Below are 25667 nucleotides of genomic sequence, written 5' to 3' on the forward strand. Positions count from 1 at the left end.
CACTGGGTCTCGTAGCTCTTGGTCCACTGTCTTTGCACTGTGTGACAAGTCACAAATTTGGATTAAATGTTTACCAGATTTGCTCAGAAGGCCTTCCCTGGCTCCCCTGTTTGTCATAGGACCCCGTTTTATACTCCCTCACAAGTCTCTTTGACACTCTCATAGCCCCCTGAACATATCACAATTATAATTAAAGACTTATTTTCCTTATTTGTTTAAAGCCTGCCTTCCCCCAAGTGACAGTCAGGCACAAGAAGGTAAGTGGCTTCTGTAAGGAAAGAAAAATAATTTTACCTCTATCCTTTTAGGTTCTTGGCTGAGACCTTCCTGTAATAAAAGACATTAACAAGAGAAAAACGAATGGAAGTTTAGTAACATGGATACCTCCTGTATACATAGGAGATCCAGGAAAACTGAGTAACTCCCCGAAATGGCCCAAGCTACCACCTTAAATACCATCTCCAGCTAAAGGCAAAGGAAGATGTGATGGTGGTGGTATGAGAAGTGGGGGAGTCAGTTACGGAATGTGACCAAGAAAGGCTCGAGGGAAAAAAAGTTGTTACATAGATTTAGCTCAGTCCCTTCTCTATTGATGAGAATTTGTGCAGATATAGAGTCATTCTTCTCTTCCTGGTACAGAGAGGGAGACGCCCTTACAAATGGAGGTTTTCTTTATAAATATAAATGTCTTTTACAAAAGTGTTAACTTTTACTCAATTTTCATAGCTTTTCAAAGTTTGCTGTTTCTTAAAAATAATCAGCACGAAATAATCTTATGCCAAAGAGACATATTTTGGGAACTAATCCTGTTCCCCTACAGTTTCCCCAGCACCTGATATCATGCATGGCTCATGCTGGGGGGCTCGAGATACATTTGTTGAATGAATAATTTATAATAACTTTCTATATGTTTATGTCCCATAAACTGCTCCATTATCCTAAGCAGCCATGCTACCACCATTTTGCACTTTCACTGGATTCCAAGTTCAAGGGTGTCTGCAAAAGAGAAAAATCTCATATAGCAACAACAAGGAGGCTGGTTTATTGCATTCCTTAAGTGTCTTTCCTTCTGGTCCTATTTAAAGCAACTTTAGCCCAGCAGTGAAAGCACTCTGTTAAGCAACTTTAGAAATCATAATCATTACAATTAAAAACTGCCATTTAAGCCAGACTACCCCTTTGTTCTGTTAAAGTCTGCCCTATGTCTTATGCCCTCTATGAAGCCTATTTCAGCTTTAATCTACCTGCAGCCTTTTCATTTAGAACCTCTTCTGATCTTCAAGTTGTAATTTTCACAAGTGGAGCCCTAAAGTTCTTTAGTATTTTTGTTTACCAGAATTACTCATTTCATTCTGCATGTGTCTGGTAGGTGAATTTTTTCCAGCATCTTACAGAATAGTGCCGTAACACTTTACAGCATTAAGAGATAAAAGTTAAATGCCTCAAAACAACCACAAAATAATTAACTGAGCAGTTCAAATATTTAAATTAGCACTGTAACTGAGCAAACTGGGGCTCTGTCACGTGGTGCCATGACACATGACCCAACGATTAGTGTTGAAGGAAACAGGTTTTATTAACAGGGTTTCAAACTCGGGGTGGGTGGGGGTCGGGGGATGCTGAGAGCGCTCCTGCTCAGAACCCTCCTCTCCCACAAGACCCACCGCTTCCCTTGCTCCCCAAAAGGCTATAAGCCACAATCATGCCCAAAAGTTCCCCATGTCCTTATCTGTTCTTAAGCCAGCTGCACAAATAAACCTCAATTCTCTCTGGAAGGTGGTTTCAGAGTGACCACGCTTTCACAGCAGCTCTCTCCTCCAGGATCTGGGGTGTGCAGTTCTCAGCCTCCATGTAGTGGTTCAGGGAAGCATGTGCCCTGTTACACTGGGTCATGGTGGGGTCCAGGTATGCACAGTCTCAAGAGAGGGGCTTCTCTCTATGTCCTTCAGAGGAGCAGAAGTACCTCCTCTCTCACTATAGACCTTATGGCTTTTCTTCGTGGTGGACCCTCTCTCTTATACCAGACCTTGTAGCCAACCTCCTCCTATACCCTTTCAGCCCATGTGGCTTCTTCTCCTCTCTTTCAGCCCGCCCTCATTTAAATACTGAGCCTGGAACTTCCTGCATGACGTCATATGCGGCCCCTCCTATGATGTGTTAGCCTCCACCATTTTTGCCAGTTTCCCCATATCTTTTACCGTCTTTCAGCCGCCATCTTTAGTCAGGGCAAGAGTTCCTTGTGACACAGAGGCATCCAGGATGGGCATCCAGCTCCCCTCGCTATGTCAGGAGTCACTATACGCTCTTAAAGTCACGTACACCTTTGGCCCTGGGCAGCAGTCCTCTTCTCTTCAGGGAAGGGACACTATTAACTTGCCACTGTTAATCAAAGTATCTTAAAGGCTGTATCATCCACCTCCTTCTTTGCCCAAACAAAGGTTGTGGGAATTTTCTCCTATTTTCAGGGGACTCTAGCTCTGTACCCTGTCACAGTATCAGAAAGTTCAAATGTAAGGAACAACTAAATCAATTCAAGCACATTGAACAGGGAAAATCAAGAAGCATAGTGACTAAGATTGTTGTATAACAGGGCCAGGACTGGTGGAGGTAAGGAAGTTGTAGAGCTGGACTCTGTCTTTATTTTAAAATTTAATATTTTGTTCATTGTAAAATTTTAAAATTAATTTTGATTTTTAAAAAAATATTGCAATAAGCCCTGACTGCTGTGGCCCAATTGGTTGGGTGACATCTTGCAAAGTGAAAGGTCACAGGTTCGATTCTCCATCAGGGCATATGCCTGGGTTGCAGGTTCAGTCCCTAGTTGGGGCACAGAGGAGAGGCAACCAATCAATGTTTCTCTCTCACATCACTGTTTCTCTCCCTCTTTTTCTCCCTTCCTTCCCCTCTCTCTAAAAATAAATAAATATATGACTTAAAAATATACTAAAATATTGCTGATGCATTCTCAAAACATTAAACAGAATTACCACATAACCCAGCAATTCCACTCCTGTGTACATACACAAAAGAATTAAAAAGAGGTACCCAAACAAATATTTGCACATGAATGTTTATAAAAGCAGTATTCATCACAGTGGAAAGGTGGAAACAAGGTAAACGTCCATCAACAGATGAAGAGATAAACAAATTGTGGTAGATACATACAATGGAACTTTATTCAGCCATAAAAAGGAATGAAGCGCTAACACACACTACAACAGGGATGAACATTGAAAATATGATGCTAAATGAAAGAAGCCAGATACAAAAAGCCACAAATTGTATGATTCCACTTATATGAAATATCCAGAATAGACAAATCATAGAAATAGAGAGGGGATTAGCAAGTTAATATGGGCTGGGAGGAGATAGGAATGGGGGGTGACCGCTAGTGGGTGTGGAGATTTTATTTTGGAGTGTTGGAAATGTTTCAGAAGTAGATAAAGGTGGTGGTCGCACAACATTGTGAACATACCTAATGCCACTGAATTGTTTGCTTTAAAATGGTTAATTCTATGTTATGTGTATTTCACCTCAATTAAAAAATATATATGCACTGATCTTGATTCCTGAGTTTTTTATGCCTCCTTAAATTCTGTGCCTGAGCACAGGCTTTACTTGCCACCCCCAGTCTCCGGCCTGTTTAAATTTCCTTTTAACGAGAAATAAACAGGGTGAGAAATTCTAAAAAGCTTGGACTGCACCCAAGTCTGTGGTTGAGTTCCAGGTAACAGGATGACTCATTTTTGACTCAAAATTAGTTATTGCATGTTCCTGGATCCTTGCTCACCACCTGACATCATGATACACCAGACAAAACAAGAATACACTTTCTCCCCAGTGAGGTTGTTGGAAAAAGTTTAATAGGCTACAGAAATCTGTGAGACCCAAAGGCTGACTCTGGAGGAAAAAAGGAAAGTACCCCTTTGGTTCCGGTTCATGAAAATACAGATTACTAGATTCCCTTCGAGGATTTCATCCTATGTTTGGTGGAGAACAGTTTGGTGATTTCTTCAGAGAATTGCTTTATCTTGTCTTCACTTACTTCAGAGCCTTAAAACAAACAAACAAACAAAAAAGGAATGTAAGTTATCAGCAACATCAGAACCTGAATAATGTAAGTTTTTAAAATGCTCCCAGGTAGTCTTTGCATCATTTTGGTTTGCTCCTAAAGGTCTGCATGTCTGAGGCAAACCTAAATAAATAGATACGTTTCCCATGGTGAACAAATGAAATACAAAAAGAGTTCACACTGGAGCCAGGAAGTCTTTACAAATTTTCCCAAAGCTGCTGTTCCTGCTAAAGAGAGCAGCTCATCCGCTTCAAGGCCCCCTGGAACCCCGGGGCCATCCCAGGCTCTCTCGGTCTCTGCGTGGCAGTGTGGTCAGGCTAGCCAGGCTGCTGTCTTCCCTAGTACAGGTTACTAGAGCAGTGGGGAAAACAGGCTGCCCTCAGAACCCAAGCCAGTCTCTGCCATCTCCCTGCAAATAAATAAAATACTATTTTATTTTACATACATCCAAGGAAACCTGCTTCCCATGAGTGACCTAGACCAGGGGCCAGCAAACTGTTTTTATAAACAGAGTTTTACTGGGACACAGCCATGCACATTCAATTAAGTATTGGCTATGGCTGCTTTTCCTCTGCAATGGCAAAGTGCAGTAGCTGCAACAGAGACTGCGTGGCCTGCAAAGACTTCCATATTTACTATCTAGCCCTTTACAGAGGAAGTTTGCTGCTCTCTGACCTTAGCTATTAGAACTCTAACTACAAAATTTACAAAATTTAGCAACACAAAATTTGGCCTCCAGGTATACATTTATAGGTGCACATACATATTTATTCCTGGTCTAAAATGCACTCCATTCCCTCTATGCTAACTGCTAGCTTTCTCAGGTGTATTCCATTTTTCCAAAGGTGCAGTCGACTCTCACGTCTGTCTGGCTACCTCTGCCAGGCAAATAGGACCCTACAGACAAGTCCTGTAGTGCTTGCTCCTTTCCACACCAAGATGACAGCCTGTCTGTAAAACAAACAAGAACTTAAAGATTCCTTCTTACCTTCTCAGGCAGTGCCTGTCATTCTGAGTCACGTATTACTTTCAGCTTATTTCCAGCTCGGCTATCCTTGGCTCTGAGAAGCTGTCATCACTGGCATCGCTGTATCTATCACTAGAGCAAAAGAGGAGCTAATTTAGCAAGGTATTAAAAAAAAGAAAAAAACCCAGATGATTATCCTATTTACAATCCAAACACTTTCCATAATTAACTCCAACTCCTTCTTTTGTTAGAGGAACTTACCACTTGCTTTCTTCTTAAATTGGAAGTAACTTATTCAGAAAATTTATAAAAACATTTCAATTTAGATTCAATTTATAATCTTCTGAAGACCACTAATCATTTCTAAACTTCAACAAAAGCCTTAAAAGCAGATGGCTCCTGACCCTCTTACCTCCTGTCTGCTTTCTACTAGAAGTATTATGTTAATAATTTAAGTTAAAATGACAGCCTGAGCTTATTGACCCATTTATTTTCTGTGAATCTACTCTTATCATACTAGAGCCCAAATCGCAGTCCATGTGAGGTTAAGCATCACTCAGTTCTATTCCTGCTGATATCAGTCTGTTCTCAAATGCAATAACATAGCATAAAATAGTACCTGGACACTCAGTTTTTTTCATTTTTCACCCATCTGATGACAACTGTTTTCTTTAGCAACACAAAAGGACTACGGAACAGTGAGAATAGCTGCATATCCCTTGATTACATTAGTCAGACACTCTCCTTTTCCTTCAGTGGCACATTGGGTTTTGCCTCTGTGTTTGAAGACCACAGCAGCTCCCTACATAGCTCCAGTGTGGAGGAGCTGGTCATCCACAGTCGGCAGACTCCATGGGGGTACTGAACTTGGTGGTCATTAGAACAAAGACATGCGTGTTGACTCAAGACCCAAGAAACACCCAGTAGTGCACATCAAAAACATCAATGTACTTGGTAAACTTGCCTTGAAATCCTATCTGCTTCAGATCCTATTTTCATGATGGTTTATAGGTCAGCAGCATGAAAGTTTCCCAATGTAATCAACATTCTCATAGATCCATGGATTTGAGAAATACTTTGCATGACTATGCTGTTTTCAAATTAGAAACTTTATGGGATGCTTCAACTACTTTAAGTTACATGGACTACTTAAAATAGGACCAACTGTTGACACAGATGTTGTCATGAAACAGCCCTGCAACTGTGTTTTTGCTCTGAGCTGTGTGCTCAGTTTAGGGTTCCTCTTGCTCAATTCCAAATAAGTCAGCAGGTTGATAAACTCCACAGGAGTTCTTCTGATCTGTGGAGATGACAATGCCAGGAATTAAGTGTTTTATGACTGACCCATCTCTACCCTTGGCCAAGTATTTGCTGACTTGTAGTAATAGAAGTCTGAATTCCATAACAAGTGAAAATCTACCTTTTTTTTAAGGGAAGAAAGGGAACAATTGGAGAAACCTTATGCTCACAGGTCAGAAAACAAATATTTACTTTAAACATATTAAGCATGTATTACTAAATACATAAACAAAATCACAGAAGCCAACCTTATCTCCCCCCTGACTTTTACACAAAATTAGAAAAGGTGGGCATGGGGGTGTTAGAGAGTATTGAGCGTAGAGAAAAGAAGATTGAGAATTGGCAGAAAAGACAATGTATATTAGATAAACATATAAATTAACATATCCTTAAAGACAATCAAGTACAAGATTCTCCTTGTTAGATTTTACTTCAGGAAAATCAATTCTGCTCTTACAAAAGGGTTTTCAGTAAAGAAAAGCTAGGAATAACTGAAGAATGCTTTTTTAAAAACTGGTCCCAAAAGTTGATATATCCTTATCCATGCACTCCCCCTAGTACACAAATGCAGAATCCTTCCTGGTTCTCTGCAATAGTACCTGTTACACCATTAGCAAAGAAAGGGGATTTGGAAGTTGTACTCAAGTGCCTATCTGAGAAGAAATGAAGGTCAAGGGTGTTCAAATGATTCACTGGGCACACAGCTCATTTGAAGTGGGGCCAGAATCCCCATCATGCCAACCCAGGCCACAAGCTCAGTTTAAGCTGTCTTGCATGGGCCAGGATTGCCTCTTGAGACATGTCACCTGACACCACCAGTGAGAAGGCCCAAACTGCATTTCCTCAGTCATCAGATTTTATACCTGCTTCCTTTTCCATCTCTGAGCCTAGGGAAGAGTAGCGTGGGCCCACATCTTCCCTCTTACACTCCAGGTTGTACCATCTATTGACCATGTATGTATATACTGGTCACTTGACTCCTAAGAGTCAAGAAATAGTAGAATTAATACCTAAAATCTCATCAAAATGCTATAAGGGTCAAAAGAGAATGTATAAAAGTGCTCTTGAAAACTATACAAAAATATATGCTGTTGCTATTCATTGTTGCTTTGGGGGTGTAGCCAGGCCCCCCAAAGGGGGGATCTTTAATGGGGTCCAGAACTTGGGGTGTCCAAGAAAAATATAGGATATTCACCCTCCTCCCCCACAAGGTGGGCTGCCATTGAGGATGGGAGACATGGAGCAGGGCCATAGAGTTACTTTGTGTACAATAAGGGGCCAGCTTCACAGTGGACAAGAAGCAGGGCCATTGAGACCCATTTTGCATGTCAATAACAGCAGGATAGCTTCATACCTCATATGCAAAGATGGTTATTTTGCATATCAAAAGGATGTAACTGGGAGCTGCTCCCCCCATTACAGCGCCTGCTGAGGGAATTGGAAATGGGGTTACGGGGGAAGATTTGAGCCAGGAGTTAAACCCAGGCAGGGCAGCCATACTAGAGGCCTTTGACCATGCGGTTTTGGGAGCAGAGTGGGGGTTCCCTTGACCATGTGGCTTAGGAAGCAGGAAAGTAAGAGGTAGCAGCCATGCAGAGCAGCGCCCCTGGTTACAGTACATGTGCATGAGAGCTCAGGGATAGTTTGCCCCACGCCATGGGGGAGCAATGAGAAGACCATGCGGGAAGGAAAGGGGAGAAAGGAGTCTTGCTCGTGGGCCGTGAGAAGGTGCCACGCGGGTTTGGGTTAAGAGCTGGAGATCGCGGCGACACAGCGGATGGTGCTGGGAATCCCAAGAGGCCTGCGTTGCTGAGCCCCGGACTCCTGTTCTTTTTCTTCTGAAGGACGGTACCCCTGACTGGCCTGACTGGGCAAAGGGGGAAAGGCAGGACTGTGTGTGGTGGTGGGTGTTTTAAAGGGATTTTGAGATCTAACGGTGACATTTAGCCATTATTCAAAAGCCCTATAACTTCTGAATAAATAGTTCCTTTCCTTTTCACCAAACTCTGCCAGTGAAAGCCATAGTTTCTAAGGATGGTGGGTAAATAAATTAGAACAGAAGGACTCTGGGGAAGCGGTGGGCGTTGTTTTGGTAATAGTATCTAACCCCCCGCCCCCACACACACACACACAACGGGTCCACATTTGGTAACAGTTTCTGGTGACCACGAAGAGGCTGCGAAATGCCCAGGGCAGACCAACCCCCTCAGGTGTGGGAGAGTGAGATGGCGGGATTTCCCAGTCTCTGAGAATTTCTTTGCATCTCTCGCGTGGGCATCAGTCACCTAATCACGCCCGGAAAGGTGAAAAGGAGACGGAAGGAGAAGGGATCAGAGAAGTGAGATGATTTTGCTGCAAATTTGTTTCTAAACACTGTTTTGGAATAATGGAGTTGTGGATAATGGATTGGTGAATATGCTGCTTCTAGGTTGCCCCTGTCTGCTCGCCCACATCCATGGGGGCTATGTATTCATAATGCGTTCTCTCTCAAAAACTCATGGAAATATAAAGACGTCATGAAAGCTGCCAAGTGCATGATTTTTGGAATTGTTTCCTGTACAAACAATCTCTACCCGCATTAGCGAGTAAACTTGGGTGTGTCTGTTTCTAACTTAATGGCTCTCATTTCCTGTCTAATGGCTGTCTGCCCCAAAGTCTGCCAAAAGTGTGGCTTGGTTTGGGTTTACTCATCTCCAAGGCAAATGACTGGGTTCACTAACTTTCTTTCATATGTGTCAGGGCTTGGGGGTAAAACAATAAAATAAACCATGATACTCAAGAACAGAATTATCAAAACAGGCATGCTGCTGAACTTGCTGATTTTATGGCATTCACATGTCAGTGGAAAAAAAAAAAACCCAACAAGTGCTAGAAGTCAACTGCGAATCATCCACATGCAGAATAGCAGGGGCTCCTGCATATTCAATAAAATTGGTGCTAGTCTGAGACACATGTGGCTTAAGGGTTCATTTCTGTTTCACACAGAACAGATTTAAAGAAGCCCTAAGATACACTTATCTGGGTATATTTTCACTCAATTCAAAATATCTCAGCTGTATCTTAAGACCAACCTGTCTCTTAAAATAGTCTCTGTACATATACATGCACACACAAAGACTCTCAGTGGGGAGAGTTATTAGATACTTGGGTCTTGCATGTTAAATTTTGTGAAATGCCACAGAATACATAGACCCATTCATGTGTGTCTTGTGACATTTGAGAAGGGGAAAGTTTTAAACTTGCATTGTCCAGTATGGTAGCCACAAGCCTGGTAGCTATCTAAATTTAAATCAATTAAATAAAATTTAAAATTCCATTTCTCACTTGAACACATTGAGCCACACCTCAGGTGCTCAATAGCCATGTGTGCCTGGTGACTGCCATATTAAATGGTTCAGATTATGGAAAACTTCTATTATCGCAGAACATTCTAGTGGATAGTGCTGATTTAAAAACAAATAAATAATGATTTTTAAAAAACAAATCATAATCACCATGCAGTAGCCCTCCTGTAATGGGGTGCATAGCGGCGGTCCTCTGAAAATAGCAGAGCCTATCCCCCCATAACCCTTGATTGGGTGAAAGGGAAAGTGGATGATACAGCCTTTAAGGTACTTTGCATAACAATGGCAAGTTACTAGCCAACCCTTCCCTGAAGGGAAGAGGACTGTGGCCCAGGGCCAAAGGTGTAGTGACTTAAAGAGTTTATAATGACTCCTGACATAGCCAGGAGAGGTGGATGCCCACCCCTGACTTCCCTGTGTCATGGGGAACTCTTGCCCTGACTAAAGATGGCAGCTGAAAGATGGTAAAAGATACAGGGGGAACTGGCAAAAACGTCGGAGGCTAACACATCATAGGAGGGGCCGCATAAGATGTCATGCAGGAAGTCTCAGGCCCAGCATTTAAATGAGGGTGGGCTGAAAGGGTGGAGGAGAGAGTCCACCATGAAAAGAAGTCCAGAGTGGGAAAGAGAGTCCGCCACAAAGAGAAGAGGTCCAAGTGAGTGAGAGAGTCACAGGAGTGTACCACGACATCTAGAGAGGGAAAAGGGAGAAGGTCAGTCTAGAGAAGACCACAACAGATCTGATGGAGCTGTGTGGGGACCTGCTTAACCAAGCACAGATTTGTGGGAGGTGCTTGGAGCTGAACTGTGACCAGGGATGCTGAGTTCCAAACTTCTGCTTCTCTGAAAGACGTAGGGAAAAGCCCCTCTCTTGGGACTGTGCCTGCCTGGACCCTACCCTGACCCAGGGTAAGACGGCACATGTTTCCCTCAAATACTGCATGGAGGTTGAGAAGAGCGCAACCCAGATCCCGAAGAAGAGAGCTGCTGCAAGGATGGTGACTCTGAAACCCACAAAAGCACATTCCAGAAGACATAGAGCCCTGTTTGTGCAGCTGACTTAAGAACAGATAAGGATATGAGGAACTTCTGGGCATGGTTCTAGCTTGTAAACATTTGGGAAGCAAAGGAAGTGCTGGGTCTCATGGGAGAGAAGGGTTCTGAGCAGTAGTGTTGTCAGCTTTACTGAGGTTGGAACCCTATTAATAAAAACTTGTTTCCTTCAACACTAATTTTTGGGTCCTGTATCCAGACGCCATGTGGCCAAGCCCTGGTTTGCTTGGTTACACTCCTTGTCACTCCCTAAAAAAGTTTTTTTAAAGGTCTAGGTCTCTACAGTTAAGTTAGATCATGGCTAATCTCTTTGGTGTATGCACGTACCTCCCAAATAATGGAAGCATTCTTTTTAAAAAGTTTTTCACTGTACTATTTCTTACAAGACAAAATCAAAATCGCCAGCAGCAAGGCATGGGAATTGCTATCTTTACAACCCTGGTTTGACTTAAAAGACTTGACAGCAGGGTTCTATGCATGGTTCTTTGATAACAAAAGGCTTTTCAGAGCCAGGTTTGTTTGTCAAAGACTCCTGGTTCCTAATAAATTCCCAATATAAGAAAACATATATTCCAAAGCATGAGGGCAAGGATACAGTAATGCCTCATATATCCCACTTTTATGCTACCTTGGGGGCAGCCATTAAACCATTTCTTCTCCATTGACAGGAAGTGGTGGTTGGAATTAAAAATTTTTAATGGCATAATTAGGATTCCCAGCATGCATGAGTCCCTACAATACTTTACATCAAAATCCATTTCGGGTGGAAAAAAAGCATTTTTTAAAACAAGTTGCCAGGCACAGTTTTCCCCAAAGCATTGTTACTGCTGTACTTACTTCCTTCTCAAAGAGCCCCTGGAAGCCGTAAAATATAAGAGCAATGGAATAAAAACTTAGTATGCTTAGAATGAGTTTTGCGTTGAATAGTAAATGGCAGAACACAGCCCCGACAGGGCACAAAGAGCACAGTAGTGTATATCACTATTAACTCTGTTCCTGGCTGCCACCACATCATCAGCCTGCAGTGACCCACGATCAGTAAAGAGTACCTTTTAACCAACACTTAATCCTCGAGGGAAGGTGCACTCAAATGTGCTTTATTAGCAGAAAGTCTCAAGGTATGGAGTTGGAGGCAAACGGTCACGGTAGGGGAGGGCAGAAGGTGCTGTTTTAAAAGATGTTTAAAAGGACTGTTACAAAAGAAAGCAAAAAAGAAATGTTTCCCAGTTCACTTTTGCTTGAAATGTAACAAAGGGGAAAAAACAGTATTTTCCTATCAGTTTAAAGTTTACAAAGCACCGTTTCAACTGTATATCACAACAGCCTTAAAGGGTGAAGACCCTGGGGTTTAGGAGGGGATGTGGAAAAATGACCCAGTAAGTGGCAAGCCCTGAAATTAAAAACATATCACTTACTCTACTCATCTACACTGTCCCCATGGAAATAAAATACAGGGTCTGGCACAAATAACGCCCCTTTTTTATTACAAAATCTTTTATTGCAATATCATAAGCATGTAATTCTGTAACATAACAATATCACGCTCAAGCACACCCTATAACATTTTAGGTGAAATGTTCAAATTAAAACTATAAATTACTACACCCGTATTATTACTCTACCAACCACACTTGAGCAGGCCTTACTTCTGCCAGACTCTGTATTTGCGCCATATATTGCAAGAATGGCCCTCGGCAACATCAATCATGCAGCCCAAAGGTTAAAAAAAAAAAGGCAAGGTGATTTCAAGCTTAAAATAGTGCTGGAAAATGCCTGTCACATTCATGCAGGGGGAAAAAAGAGTACTTTACTCTGCCCATCAAAGGCGAAGGGCCGCCCAAAGCAGGATGAGTATGGCTTTGAATGAGCAATGTCACTCTGTAATCAATGAAGGGGCCACTCCCACTCCCCAGGCCCACCGTCAGTAATGATTTGGGGGAACTCAAAGAATAACAGACTACAGATTTGTACTCGTCTCTCACTAAGCACTTCAGGAATGTCTATCAAGAGCCAAGAGAGCAGTGTGAGTGGAGGCAAAGGCATTAAAACCTGGGGAGATCAGGGGACTGTGAGCTCTTCTGTATGGATTTGTGTGCATTGTATCCTGTAGTCAAGGGAGGCCGCTGAGAGTTTTAAGCTCCAAGATAATGTAGGAAAATCATTCTGCTGGCAGAAGATGGACTGAGAGGAGGAAGCCAGAGGCGCAGACACCAGGTAGGCTTTGCCATAGGCAAAAGATGAAGGAGACCAGGACTAAGGTCCAATTAATAAGAGCATAATAATAATACTTCCCGTTTGATTTCCAACCATAGACCAGGCACTGTGATAAGTGCTTTACATTTAGTACAAAACTTAATCTTCATTACTCTCATATAAAGTGGGTACTATTACTATTCCCGTTTTATAAAGAACCAGATGCGAAGAAGAATGAGATTGCAGTCACCTTCAGAGCCTGGGCCCTGAGGCCCAGGCCACACCCCTTGCAATACGGCAGACGATATGCGAGCAGGTGAATTCCGGCACCCTGATTCTCCAGGACCTGCTGACTATAAACGATGGGAGGGGAGGAGGGGGAATCTGAGCTTAGTCATGTGTGGATGATGTGGATGCTGGTAGCATTGGCAGGAAGATGTCTATCCTGATGTTAGTCACAATCCTGGGAGCTGGGAAGCAGCCACAGAAGAGAGAACAAGCTGTAATGTGGCACTTCCCACGCTGCTGGGGCTGTGTGCTTGCACATCGATGTCCTTTCTTAGCTGGGGTCTGTATCTGAGGACTCCTAGAAGGAGGTCATTGGATGGGGGGCTTTTGGGATATGAACACCAGGCAAACACATTCAAATTGGAATGCCTGGGCAGTTTTCCAGGAAGGGGGTTCATAGCTTTCATCATATTCTTGGAAGGTAATTTGTCAGCCCCCAAATATAGAGAATCATTATATTACCTTCAGGACAGGGAATGTGTTCTTGTTCAGCTAGCATCTGATTCTCTCCTGCCCAGCACTGTGGCTGGGATAAAGTAAACGTTACACATGGTGCCTTGAGAGAATGCTAAAGTATGCAGCCACTAAACATTATGAGCATCATGCCACTTGGAAAACCGCAAACGAGGTGTTAAGCTCAAAAGACAGGCTTTTGCAATTAATAGAGAATCTGTGGTGATACTTGAGATTATACATGAATATATCCTGTTTTCCCACAATATTTCGTCCGATGGTTTTGGCTTCCGCTGATGATATTCATTTGGCTCAGTTAAACATCAGAGGTTGCTTCTAGGTTTTCAATGGGCCTTTTAAAAAATTTTCTGAGTAGTAATACGGAATTTTTAAAAATGTAATGTGCTGTAATTCAATACTGTCATTATTCTTTTTGATGTTCAAATTGTCCAAAATGAGGCCAGCAGAAACCCTATCAAACTGGCTCCTGTGACCTCATAGAAAACATCCTCATTTGTGTTTTTAGCTCTGCCTTCCTTTAAGTCCAGCAATACATTCCAGCCTCATCTTGCACTTTCGCTGCCCACGGCCTGGATTCAATCGTTTCTTCCAGGAGCCCTAGTTCATTTCACTGGTATTTTAGAAACCAAAAATGGAAGAAAACATTCCTTTACAAAAAAGCTATCCAGTCACTACCTTAACCAGGTGATTAACTTAGTATCGTCCACACTGAGACAAAAAAGGGAATGTTAGGAGCTTTATGTGTCTCCTAATGCGTACACAACAGCCCCAATAAACTATTCTTCCACAAATGTCTAACCTAATTTTAATCATGAGAAAACAATCAGATGAATCCAGATTCTGGTCATTTCTGCAGGAACACTGGCCTGAGCTCTTTATACAAGTCAATATTATTACAATGGAATATGCTCAGCAATAAAAAGAATGAGGTCTTGCCATTTGTGAAAATATGGATGGACCTTGTGCTAACTGAAATAAGTCAGTAAAAGACAACTACCCTATGATTTCACTTATATGTGGAATCTAAGAAAAAAAAGAAAGAAAAACAAGACAAATGAATAAATAAAACAGAAACAGACCCATAGATACAGAGAACAAGCTGATGGTGGTTGGGTGGATGGATGAAATTAAAGAAACAAAAAAAGAATGGGGAAAAAAGTCAATGTTCTTAAAAACTAAAATAAAACAGGGTGGTTGATTCATATCAAAAGAAACTAAGGAAACATAATGTAGGGGTTCAGAATAAGTCACATCAAGATATACCTCTGTGGTATGCGGACTATTTTAAGCTGAAGGCAACAGAGACGCTGCAGGCTCATGAGAAACTTGTACCTCTGTCTTAAAGAATTTAAATTAGGAAGGTGGACTGGATGAAAGAAGGTGAAGGGATGAACCAAAGAACATCTATGTGAAACCCACAGACACAGACAACAGTGTCGTGATGGCCTGAGGGAAGAGGGGATGTGGTCTGGGAAGGAGGGGGTGCAAAGGCGGGGGCAAAATGGGGACATCTGCAATAGTATCTACAATAAAAATAAAGAAAAATAAATAAATAGGTGAATAAAAGCAATTAAATTAGGACCCTGGCTCATAATGATAGATCATCAGAAAAAACTTTTTATGGCCTATCTATATGGCAGGGTAAGCTTCTATTTACTGAATAAATGCTCTTGTTATCTTCCTGCAATGACCTTCCTTTTCTATGAAGCCCCAGGTACTTTACCTCATCCCTAGTGCGAAATGTCATATATATACATTTTCCCTTTCTGTATCCGAACCTCTCATGTATGTGGAGTTTCTGACTCTGTCAAGGATATGGAATTCCCATAAGTATATATAAGGTCTGTCCAGAAAGTATCCAGCCATGTACTATGACAAACAGACACATTTATTAAAGAAGATACAACATGCAAGACACATTGTACATAGGACAATGATGCTTCAGAGTAGGCACCTGGGACCTCGCACAGTTCTCCCAATTGCCATCAGCTGCCCCGTCATATTTTCCTGAATTTCATCGATGATCTCAAATCTCTTCCCTTTCAAAGGTGATTTTAGTTTTGGGATAAGCCAGAAGTCACAGGGCGCCAAATCTGGGCTGTAGGGAGCCAAATCACCTGGGTGATTTGATGTTTCGCCAAAACATTCTGCACGAGACATGATGCATAAGCAGGCGTGTTGTTGTAATGAAGCTGCCAATCACCAAGTTGCCCATAGCTGGGGCCTTCTGAATCATCCGAATAGTTTCTGCAGAGGGGTGTTCAAACTTAATGCAAAATTTGACGCTGACTCATTGTTCTACTTGCTCAGTCATTTTTAATGTGATGGCTACAAAGTATACATGCGCGCTCAACAGTGTCTACCACCCCCACTGACTAGTACGGTGCAGTCATCATTGTTCACACGTGTGCATTTCAGTCCACTCTCTTTGGCTGCCAGGTTATATCAATGTCATGCAAACCATTCTTGTTATATTAACAATGTTTGGACTTTTTCTGGATAGACTTCATATGTAACTAAATTTGGTTATTTTCTCTTTTTAATCTGCCTCGTATTGATTTACTTATTAGACCACCCAAAAGAAACTTGAAGGGTAGAGGAAGGTTCCTTCCTCCACACAATAACCAAATGAACCTTGAATGAATCATTGTTTATACTTTTTATTTTTAAAAAAGCTAAAAAAGACATTTGGGGTAAATGGATAAATTTAAATATGAACTGGATATTAAATGATGCCATTGAATGAATGTTAATTTTCTTAGGTGTGATAATGATTTAGCAGTTATGTGAGAAAATGTCTTTAATTTTAGAAAATGTGTGATAAGTATTTAGGGGTGAAGTGCTATGATGTTTTGCAACTTAATATAAGTGTTTCAGAAATAAATTTATACACACACACAGAGAAGCAAATGTGGTAAAGTGGCAACAATTGATGAATCTAAGTGAAAGATATAAAATTGTTCACTTTACTATTCTTTCATCTTTTCTCTAAGTTTGAAGGTTTTCAAAATAAGAGTTGAAAAAATATATATACACACATACACTCACTATCATGATTGCAACTGTTAAAAGAGAAATTTATGCACATAGAATAAAGATTGGAAAGAAATACTCAAAAATGAGTACAGTTACTGTGTTAAGCTGGTGGGTTTATGGGTCCTCTTTTTAAAATATTTATTTATTAGAGAGAGGGAAAGGGAGCAAGAAAGAAAAGGAGAGAAACATTGATGTGAGGGAGAAATATCGATCAGTTGCTTCTCGTATGCGCCCAGACCAGGAACTGAACCCATAACCTAGGCATGTGCCCCAATGGGACAACACCCAGCCAAGCCATACCAGTCAGGGAAATGGGTCCTATTTTTCATTTTCCAGACTTTCTATAATGTTGTATCTAGAATTCAACAGAAAACAAAATATTCCCAGGCTAGAAGCCAGCATGTCACTTAAAAGTCCAAATAGTCACCAAAGAGACACCAGAGACAATGGTGAATGCAATGGGTGCCTTCTCTCCCTGACTGCTGCCAGGACGCAAAATTAAAAGTCGAAAGAGAAGGGTAAGCATTAAGGAGAGAATGAAGTTAGAGCTCAGGAGCACACAAGAGATCAGGAAATGGAATGGGCTCTGGGTATGTACTTCCTTCAAGGACCCTCTGGCTATAAAGTAGTTTCAACTTCTGAGTTGGGTCCAAAATGGTCAAGCAAATACAAGTAACTTCCTTCCTGTTGTTTCTGCACCAGCCTGCCTTCTGATTCACCACAAAAAGACGATTACTCTGCACAAGAGAGAGTATACAGTGGGCAGAGACATGGAATCCAAGATCCTAAAATACAGGATAAAAGGCTACTCGGATGTCTTAAGATGTCAATTTTATACTTTAAAAACATGTGTCCCCAAAGAGCTGCATTTCTGTGAACTACTGACTGAACCCCATTTAAGTTCTTGCTTATCCGACACAGCACGAGTACCATCTAAGCAAGAGAGTTTTACTGTGATGTGACAGAGGGGCACGACAAATGCCAGCATTACAAAACTGGAAGCTGTTTCTAAACTTGGTGCGTAGTGATCGTGCCTAAGAGTCTGCAGGGCAGTCCCAAGGACACACGGGCTGAAAAACAACCTATGAACTTTAGCCTCTGGTCCCTCCTTCTATTTCCAGTTGCTTAAAATGGAATTCTGGACAGAGATTATGTGCTCGTTTCTAGATGCTAAAGAACTCACAATGACAAGCGCCTTTTATTACAGGGTGGGGCAAACGTAGGCTTACAGTTGTATGGAAAATAATACAATAATAAATAAATAATAATACAAAAATAAACTCTGTTTTGCATACTCACAACTGTAAACCTACTTTTCCCACATTTTCTATATTTAGTATATCTCCTAAAATGTTTTTCTTATAATTACATGAAATTGTCTCATTCCATTACATCACATGCTAACAAGACCATGCAAATTTGTGGTTACATTTTATACATGGGGCAAATTATGTTTAGACACCAGGGGAGAGATATCAGCAAAGAATTACAATGATTTCTTTAATGGACCATCATTTCCCATTGGGTTTATTTAGTCTAAAAATAGTTTATTAGATTTGTGCAAAAGAGTTAACGTAGCAGGCCTGAGGCTGCTATCTCTAGAAGGGTCTGCTTGCAGGGGAACTTGGGAACTTAGCTTTCAGAATGTTTTCTTCAGTACAAACTGATAAGGTCATTTTACTGGGCTCAGGCTGCCTATACCAACAATGTGATTTATGGTAAACATTTGCCTTCTTTTTGGGATTCTGGAATTGGAGTGGCTGCTAGGAAGAAAAAGCCTGTGTGACCAGCTCTCATTAAAAACTCTGAACTCTGAGTCTCAAATGGGCTTCTCTGGGCATACACATCACACACATGTTGCTGCGCTTTCATGGCCAGAGGGAGGGTGAGCTCTGTGTGACCGCTCACAAGAGAGAGAGAGAGCATGGGAAACCTGCAAACTGATTTCTCCAGACTCCACTTATGCCTTTCCACTTTACTAGCTATGTATGCTCATTCCATCACTGTAATGAACTTTAGCCATGAGTACAGCTATATTCTGATTCCTTCCAGTGAACCATTGAATGTATGGGTAGTCTTGGGAGACCTGCAAAACCCAGACTCTTAGTTTGATTTTACATATAACTTCTGATGAACGTATAATCCCAAACAATACTATCCTGAAACCATCATGCATCTTCAATAGACTGCTAAAGTCTAAAACTAGGTGGAATTGTTTTCATAATTGCTGTCATTCTACACATAGTGGAGTAACTGAAAATTTAGCTCACAAACTCTAGATTCCAAAATGATATCCTATTGCAACTTCCTGGGCACTAAAACATAAAAGTTCTCCACAAGGCAGGTTGCAGAGGTTATAGCTCAGATGGATTTGCTCAAAACCAAGGACTGTAACATTCTGGACTTTCAAAATGTTGGCTGCATGGGTGCCATACAGTTAAATATCATCAGCCAGTTTCTGGGAAAGGAAGTCATTATTCTAGAGTTCATATTCCTTGTCACATTTGTTTAGGATTGATAACAGACAGTAATCTTGTTTGACAGAAATACAGTCCTAGCTCAGCTCCCACCAGAGCTGGCCCTCAAAGCCATAATTTGCTGTTCAGTGCTCACTAGTGCCATGAGGCTGGGCACAGAGGAGTTGAACTGCAATGTTCCCCTGCAACCCTGGCGTCTATCACTGGATTAATTCACGGTCACCATTCTCAGTTGAAACAAACCCTGGCAAAGTGTGTCAAGATTAGACTAGACTGTATCCATCCTCCCTGCTATCTACATTTATTACTTTAATGGGTAATAAAACGAAAAAAACCCCTGTGTGCTAGGGAGTCAGGGAGACAGAGATAAATAAGATGCTGGCTGCTCTTAAGGAATGCACCGGTGTGTGGCTAACACATGGGGATTTTCTGAGAGCCATGGAAATGTGTCATCAGTTGTAATTCCAATGTCAGCATCGAAGTTTTGTTAAGCTTTTCCTTCTCTCCAAGACATACTGTGTTTTGCTCAGGAGTCACTAGCAAGCAGTCGCTTTTCTCAGAAACTACCAGTGAGCTTTACCCAGAGACCACAGCAGCCCCATGCGGAATCAGCAGGTCGTCCAGCACACGGGCGGCAGGCCACATACCCAGATACCATTTGAACATTAGTTGATGTTTGCAAACAGTCAAATAGTTAAGCATGAATTATTAAGTGTGAGCTATTTCCCCCAGCCATCTAACCTGCTCCACTGTTACTCTCCTTTCACGTGTGATCACTGAAATAGTGGAGACAGTAAAGTGTCCGAGAAGGGTCACAGCACATATTCAACATGGGAACACTTTGGCATCTCCAATCTGCTGCATAAGCCACGCAGCTCAGAGCACAGGAAGGAGCCTGCTCCTCACAGCAGGATGGACTCCAGCTCCATAAGGCACAGCATAAAAATGAGTACACTAGTTCAAGGGTGCAAGGAGTGAACATTAATTCAGTAAGACGCCTGGCACGCAAAATATATAAAGCTGTTCCCATATGAACACACAGTCAAAGGAAATGCTATGGAACTGTTAGCTTCTCTTAGCAGGTAATGTCACAAATAAGCAGGCTTGCATTAGCACAAACACACACATACGCACCAAGCACTGATCCCAGCGGTCCTCAACTGCAATATCACAAGGGTTGTTTGCTAGGATGAGGGTCATCAATGGTAATCTTCTAAATAACACATATCCAGTTATGATACTGACCCTAGGTATGGTCTATAATTCTGGCTAGTTCCTTCCACTTTTAAAGTTATTACACGTTATATTCTTGGATGAGAAAAAGGAAAATATTAATTCTCCCCAAATTAATATTGAAATATAAAGAAATTTTAATGGAAATCCATAAGGGATTTTTAAGTTCAAACCTGATTTATAAAATCTTTGTACAGTTCATCTGGAAGAGCAGCAAAATACTTTTTTAAAAATGTTAAATAATAATGAGAGTACAGTATATAAGAGCTTGATTTACAATAATCGTATGATAATGAAAAGGGTTGTAACGGTTCAGAAACAAGACATGAAATCATTAATGGAACAAAGCAAAAAAATCCCTGAAACAAATCTAAATTATTCAGCTTACTAACATCTGGGGTGGGGGGTAGTGGGAGGGGAGCCAGATCCCTACCTCACACACTACACCAAAAATAAAGTTTATATAGATTTAAACTATTATTTAAAATTTAAAACATAAAAGTGCTAGTGGAAAAAAGTGGGTTATTATTTATATAATCTTTGGTAAGGAAAGACTTTACACATGACATTAAAGGCAGAATTCATAAAAATAAAAGATTTGGCTATATAAATAAAAAACATATACATAAATAAGAACTATGTGAAGTCCTTATTTAAAACTCTTTAAAGAAAATTAAAACTACCATTGACAACGTGGAAGAAAACGAAATCACTTTGAAAAAAATATTTGCAACCTAACAAAGGATTAATGTTCTTTATATATAAAGAGCTTACCAATCATTAAATAAAAGAATATAATAGCAAAAGGAAAGGTAGGGCAAAGCATATGAACAGGCAATTCATAAAACAAAAAGCCAATAAAATATTCATATATATTTGTTAATCAAAGACTCCAGAAAAGAAAATCCTATTTTTCACTTATCAAAATGACAAAAAAAAAAAAATCTAAAATAATTCCCACCATTAGCATGACTTGGAAAACTGACAGGTTACTTTTGCAGATATGATTAAATCATTTTTATCAAGAGAAAAAGTCACTATGGTTAAGAAGGAAAAAATGATTCTTCACTGTGAAAAGAAATCCTACGATATTACATTTTATGAGAAACCCAAGGCGCTGATAACTGCATGTTGGGCCATTGGTAAGAGCAGTGAGCTGGTTACCTGGAGGACAGTCTGCATCCTTGTTGCAGGAAGGCATTCAGGTTCCCAGTTGCTGCAAGTAATAGTCCCAGGTATGGAGGGGAAGGCTTCATCGGCCTAGAAGAAAACTCAGGATGGAATTGGACACCAACAAAATAGGGGTGATCTGAAATGAGAACAACCATAATATGATTGAAGCAAACCCGAGAAATACTTGGAAGGTCATATCTTTGAATCAGAAACTCATTCAATGGTGAGATGGTTATTTAACTTGTCATGCTCATAGCCAGGTACTTTCATAGTCCATCGTCACAGCAGAATTTCAAATTCAAAAGGCATCTCACTTCGTAAGAAATTCAACATTTTATTTTTGGAAATTGGTATTAGAATGAGCAAGATTAAGCAAAAAATTCTGAATGGGGAGATGAATTAGTTGTGCTTTCCCAAAATCTGCCTGCTTTTCGAAGGCCCTTCATAGACCGACGTTGGGCCCGTTTCCATGGTATCTCTCACACTTGACTACCTATAGGTCATCCTTTCTCTCAGATGGCTTCAGATCATTTTCTGCAAGGTCTCCTTTCCCGAGGTAAGGGTCCCTTGGGAATGCAGCAAGTACAACTGCTTTTCTAGTCACAGATTTACGTTGGGTATTAATCATAGGGAGCTCCATGAAACTGAACTCATAGCTCAGCCTATGCCAGTGACTTATCCCTTGTGATGAATGGTCTGTGAGTGATGAAAGGATAGCCTTTCAACTTGTTCATGGTGGTTATGGCTCAAGGTGGCAAAGAGTCCAAGGTTTTTAGGACTTTCTCTTCTTTGTACTTTTCTGTATTGCGTGAAGCTTTACAATGAGCATATATTACTTGGGGAGGGGGGAAATGAAGCTATTTTCATACTAAGAGTGGTAAGAATCCCCTATATGAGCAATTCAAGTTTTCCTAGATGTAATGTACATGACAATTAATTGGAAATGTCCACTCCTCTAGGTTATTTAAAGGTTTACTCTACAAAATGGTAGCCCACAGCCACACGTGGGCTATTTAAATTCATTCAAATTAACTGAGTATGTTTCAATACTCAATAGCTACATATGATTAGTGGCTACCATATCGAACAAAACAGAACAGAACATTCTATCATTGCAGCAAGTTCTACTGGACAGCTCTGAGTCCCAAAAAGTCTGGTATAGAAATCCTCTACCTCACATGTAGGAAGAAACCTCGTTTAATTAGAGGGACACTCAGGAATGAAAGCTTGGTGAGGGGAATGCCACCTTCTCTCAGGAATGTGTCCCCTCAAGAAACATAGAAATTGTCCACCCTTAGAAAAGGAACTAAGCAATGTAGCTTTAAATTTAAGATGCAATGAATCTTACAGCATAGCATCTAGGGATGTCTTTGGAAGAAGCAGACCATTATTGTGTTTTTGTACCACTACAGACAGAAGCTAAGCAATGCATCATGTTATAGTCAAGGACAAAATGTTTAAATGACTGGATCATTGCTCTGAATCACTTTATAAAAACAAACAAACAAAAAAACCGTATGCCAATATGAGGAAAGAGACTAAAGTTTTTTATTTTGATGACATTCTATCAACCAGACAAAGTCATTTACATAATGCTCTTAATTGCTTTGAACCAAATTCTGTCATTGTAGTAATCTCAAGCTTTATTGTTCCTTTTAGAATTGCTATTAGTAATATAGGGATTTGTGGATATGCTTCTAAGTGGTAGCTAAGATCCAAATCTTCTGGGGAATTTTTCTGTGTGTGTGTGTGTGTGTGTGTGTGTGTGTGTGTGTGTGTGTGTGTTAAACAAGTGGTACAGCTCCTTCGCCTTTAATATGCTTATAAATACACAGCCTGGGGATCTCACTAACATGTGGATTCCGTAGGTCTGGGTTGAGAGCCGAGGCATTTCTTTTAAAAAAAAAAATAATAGTTTATTTTTATTGTATTTTTCCCTTACCACTTATCCCCCTTATCCCCCCTCCCCCCAGCAATCCCCACACTGTTGTCCATGTCCATGAGCCCTTTTTCTTTTCACTTGATCCCTCCCCACTCCACCCCTCCCCAGAGCTGTCAGCCTGCTCTCCATCTATGAGTTTGTCTCTATTTTGCTTGTTAGTTCATTTTGTTCATTAGATTCCACATATGAGTGAAATCATATGGCACTTGTCTTTCTCTGACTGGCTTATTTCATTTCACATGTTCTCCAGGTTCATCCATGCTGTTGCCATGGATAAGATGTTACTCGTTTTTACAGCCGAGTAGTATTTCATTGTGTAAATATACCATAGTTGTTTTATCCAGAACTTTCCTTAATAAATGAATTCCCTGTGATCAGCTTTTAAAAATTGCAAGGTTTTACAGCAGCTGGCTCTCATATCCTTTGCAACCCACATGAAATTTCAAAGTGTCAATGGAAACTTAAAACCTTATAATGAAAGAGGCTTCTAATATTTGCTGACAATAATGAGAAACAGGAGAATTAACAGAGCATAGGTACTTGAACCAAGTAAACAAATAGTAATCTGCTTCGGAAAGTCTTGACCCTCTCACTAACTTGCCAGTGATCCACACTATACAAATTCTAAATAATGGGCATTTCCATCAGAAAAACTATAGCAAATAAATTCTCATTCTAATTCAAAACTTTAACGTGGATTGAACATTTTAAATGGAAGGTTCAGTAAAATGAAGAAACAATAAAATCCCACAGGGGAGGTGGCAGAAGGAGGCAATGACCCAGTTTGGCTCCAGCCAGACCAGGTGCTAGCTGGATAGCCCAGGGCAGTTTATTTAACCGCTTTGCACACAGAGCCTCCTTCTTGGGAATAGCGTCACCTGCCTTGTGAATTACTAGGGCCTGCAGGAATCCCTAGCAGGGGGTCTAGAGAGAAGCATCTAGTGAGTGCACACTCAATGCCCATTCCTTTCCTTCCTTCAGGGTCCAGGCTACCTGCTACTACATTCAAAAAGCCTTTTCCTACTTTAATTCTCCTCCCTGCTCAGGACTCCTGAATCAGTGCCTGAACAGATTAGAAACAGAAAAGGACAGGGGTAGAGTAAAGGAACTTGAAGCAGAGGACAGTGACATGGGCTAAGATGGAAAAAGAAAAAAAGTTAGAAGAGTAAGTAGTCCAGGTTATCTGGAACCTAATGGATGTAGGTTGAAAAGGTACGTTCTAGAAAATTGTTACTATTTTTAGAGTATCCTGTACATACGAAGCATCCAATAAGTGAGAGTGGTTTATCTTACAACTTAGTGTCACATACATTGCATAGTCCTAACATGACTCCTGTCATTGTTAGGAGTCGCGACACCCTGGGACCAGCATGATAGGAATGGGAATGCAATCCCAAATGCGACCTTTCCCGCGACGGAATTGACGGGACTTGACAACCAATTACAAGTTGAGGGTAAGAAGGGGCAAAAGAGCTAAATAAGTCCAATTTCAAGTATGATGGTCTGGAAGAGTGGTTTTCAACCCGGGATGAATGTGGGGTGAAAGTGTCCCTCAGGGACAGTTGGCAAGGTCTGGCGATGTTTTTGGGTGTTGCAGTTTGGAGTGCGGGGCATCCAATGGGTAGAGACGAGAGATGCTGCCAAATACCCCGTGGTGCTCAGGGGAGCCCCCACTGTAAAGAATGATCTTGCTCCAAATATCAGAGGTGGTGAGGGTAAGAAACCCTGGACAAGGAGACTGTTGGTACCTTAACAGAAACAGTCAAGAGGAAGGGCTCATTTGGAGAGTGTGTCAATTTAGTTTTAAATAAGTTCAGTTTGAAAGGTTAGGAGAGCATTCAGGTAGACAAACAGGTGACACAGCACCTGAAAACATTAAATTCAAGTTAGTTAAGTGAAGTGTATATGTGTGGATCTAGAACAGGGGTTGGCAAACATTTCTGCAAAGGGCCAAATAGCAAATAAGTTAGGCTTTGGGAACCAGAAAGTTTCTTTCCCAGCTACTCATCACTGCCATTGTATCATAGTAAAAGGAGCCATACACAATACACAAAGTGTGCTCCAATAAAACTATTTATGATATTAAAATGTCATATAATTTTTATATGTCACAA

General features: G+C 41.0%; 1 protein-coding gene across 2 annotated transcripts in view; it reads right to left on the bottom strand.

Moving 5' to 3' along the window:
- Positions 1 to 3187: 3187 nt before the first annotated feature.
- Positions 3188 to 25667, bottom strand: part of CTPS2 (CTP synthase 2) — a 97278-nt gene continuing 74798 nt past the window's right edge. For both annotated transcript variants that reach the window (XM_054581093.1, XM_054581094.1), the window contains exons 17-19: positions 21603 to 21747; positions 5061 to 5171; positions 3188 to 4053 (exon numbers count right to left, since the gene is read on the bottom strand). In XM_054581093.1, coding sequence (XP_054437068.1) covers positions 5102 to 5171; positions 21603 to 21747 — 215 coding nt within the window. In that variant the 3' untranslated portion in view covers positions 3188 to 4053; positions 5061 to 5101. The remainder of the gene's footprint in view (positions 4054 to 5060; positions 5172 to 21602; positions 21748 to 25667) is intronic.

The sequence above is a fragment of the Pteronotus mesoamericanus genome, unplaced genomic scaffold (genome assembly GCF_021234165.1).
Source record: "Pteronotus mesoamericanus isolate MK-2021 breed Mesoamerican mustached bat unplaced genomic scaffold, CSHL_Meso_final contig_65, whole genome shotgun sequence".
NCBI lineage: Eukaryota > Metazoa > Chordata > Mammalia > Chiroptera > Mormoopidae > Pteronotus > Pteronotus mesoamericanus.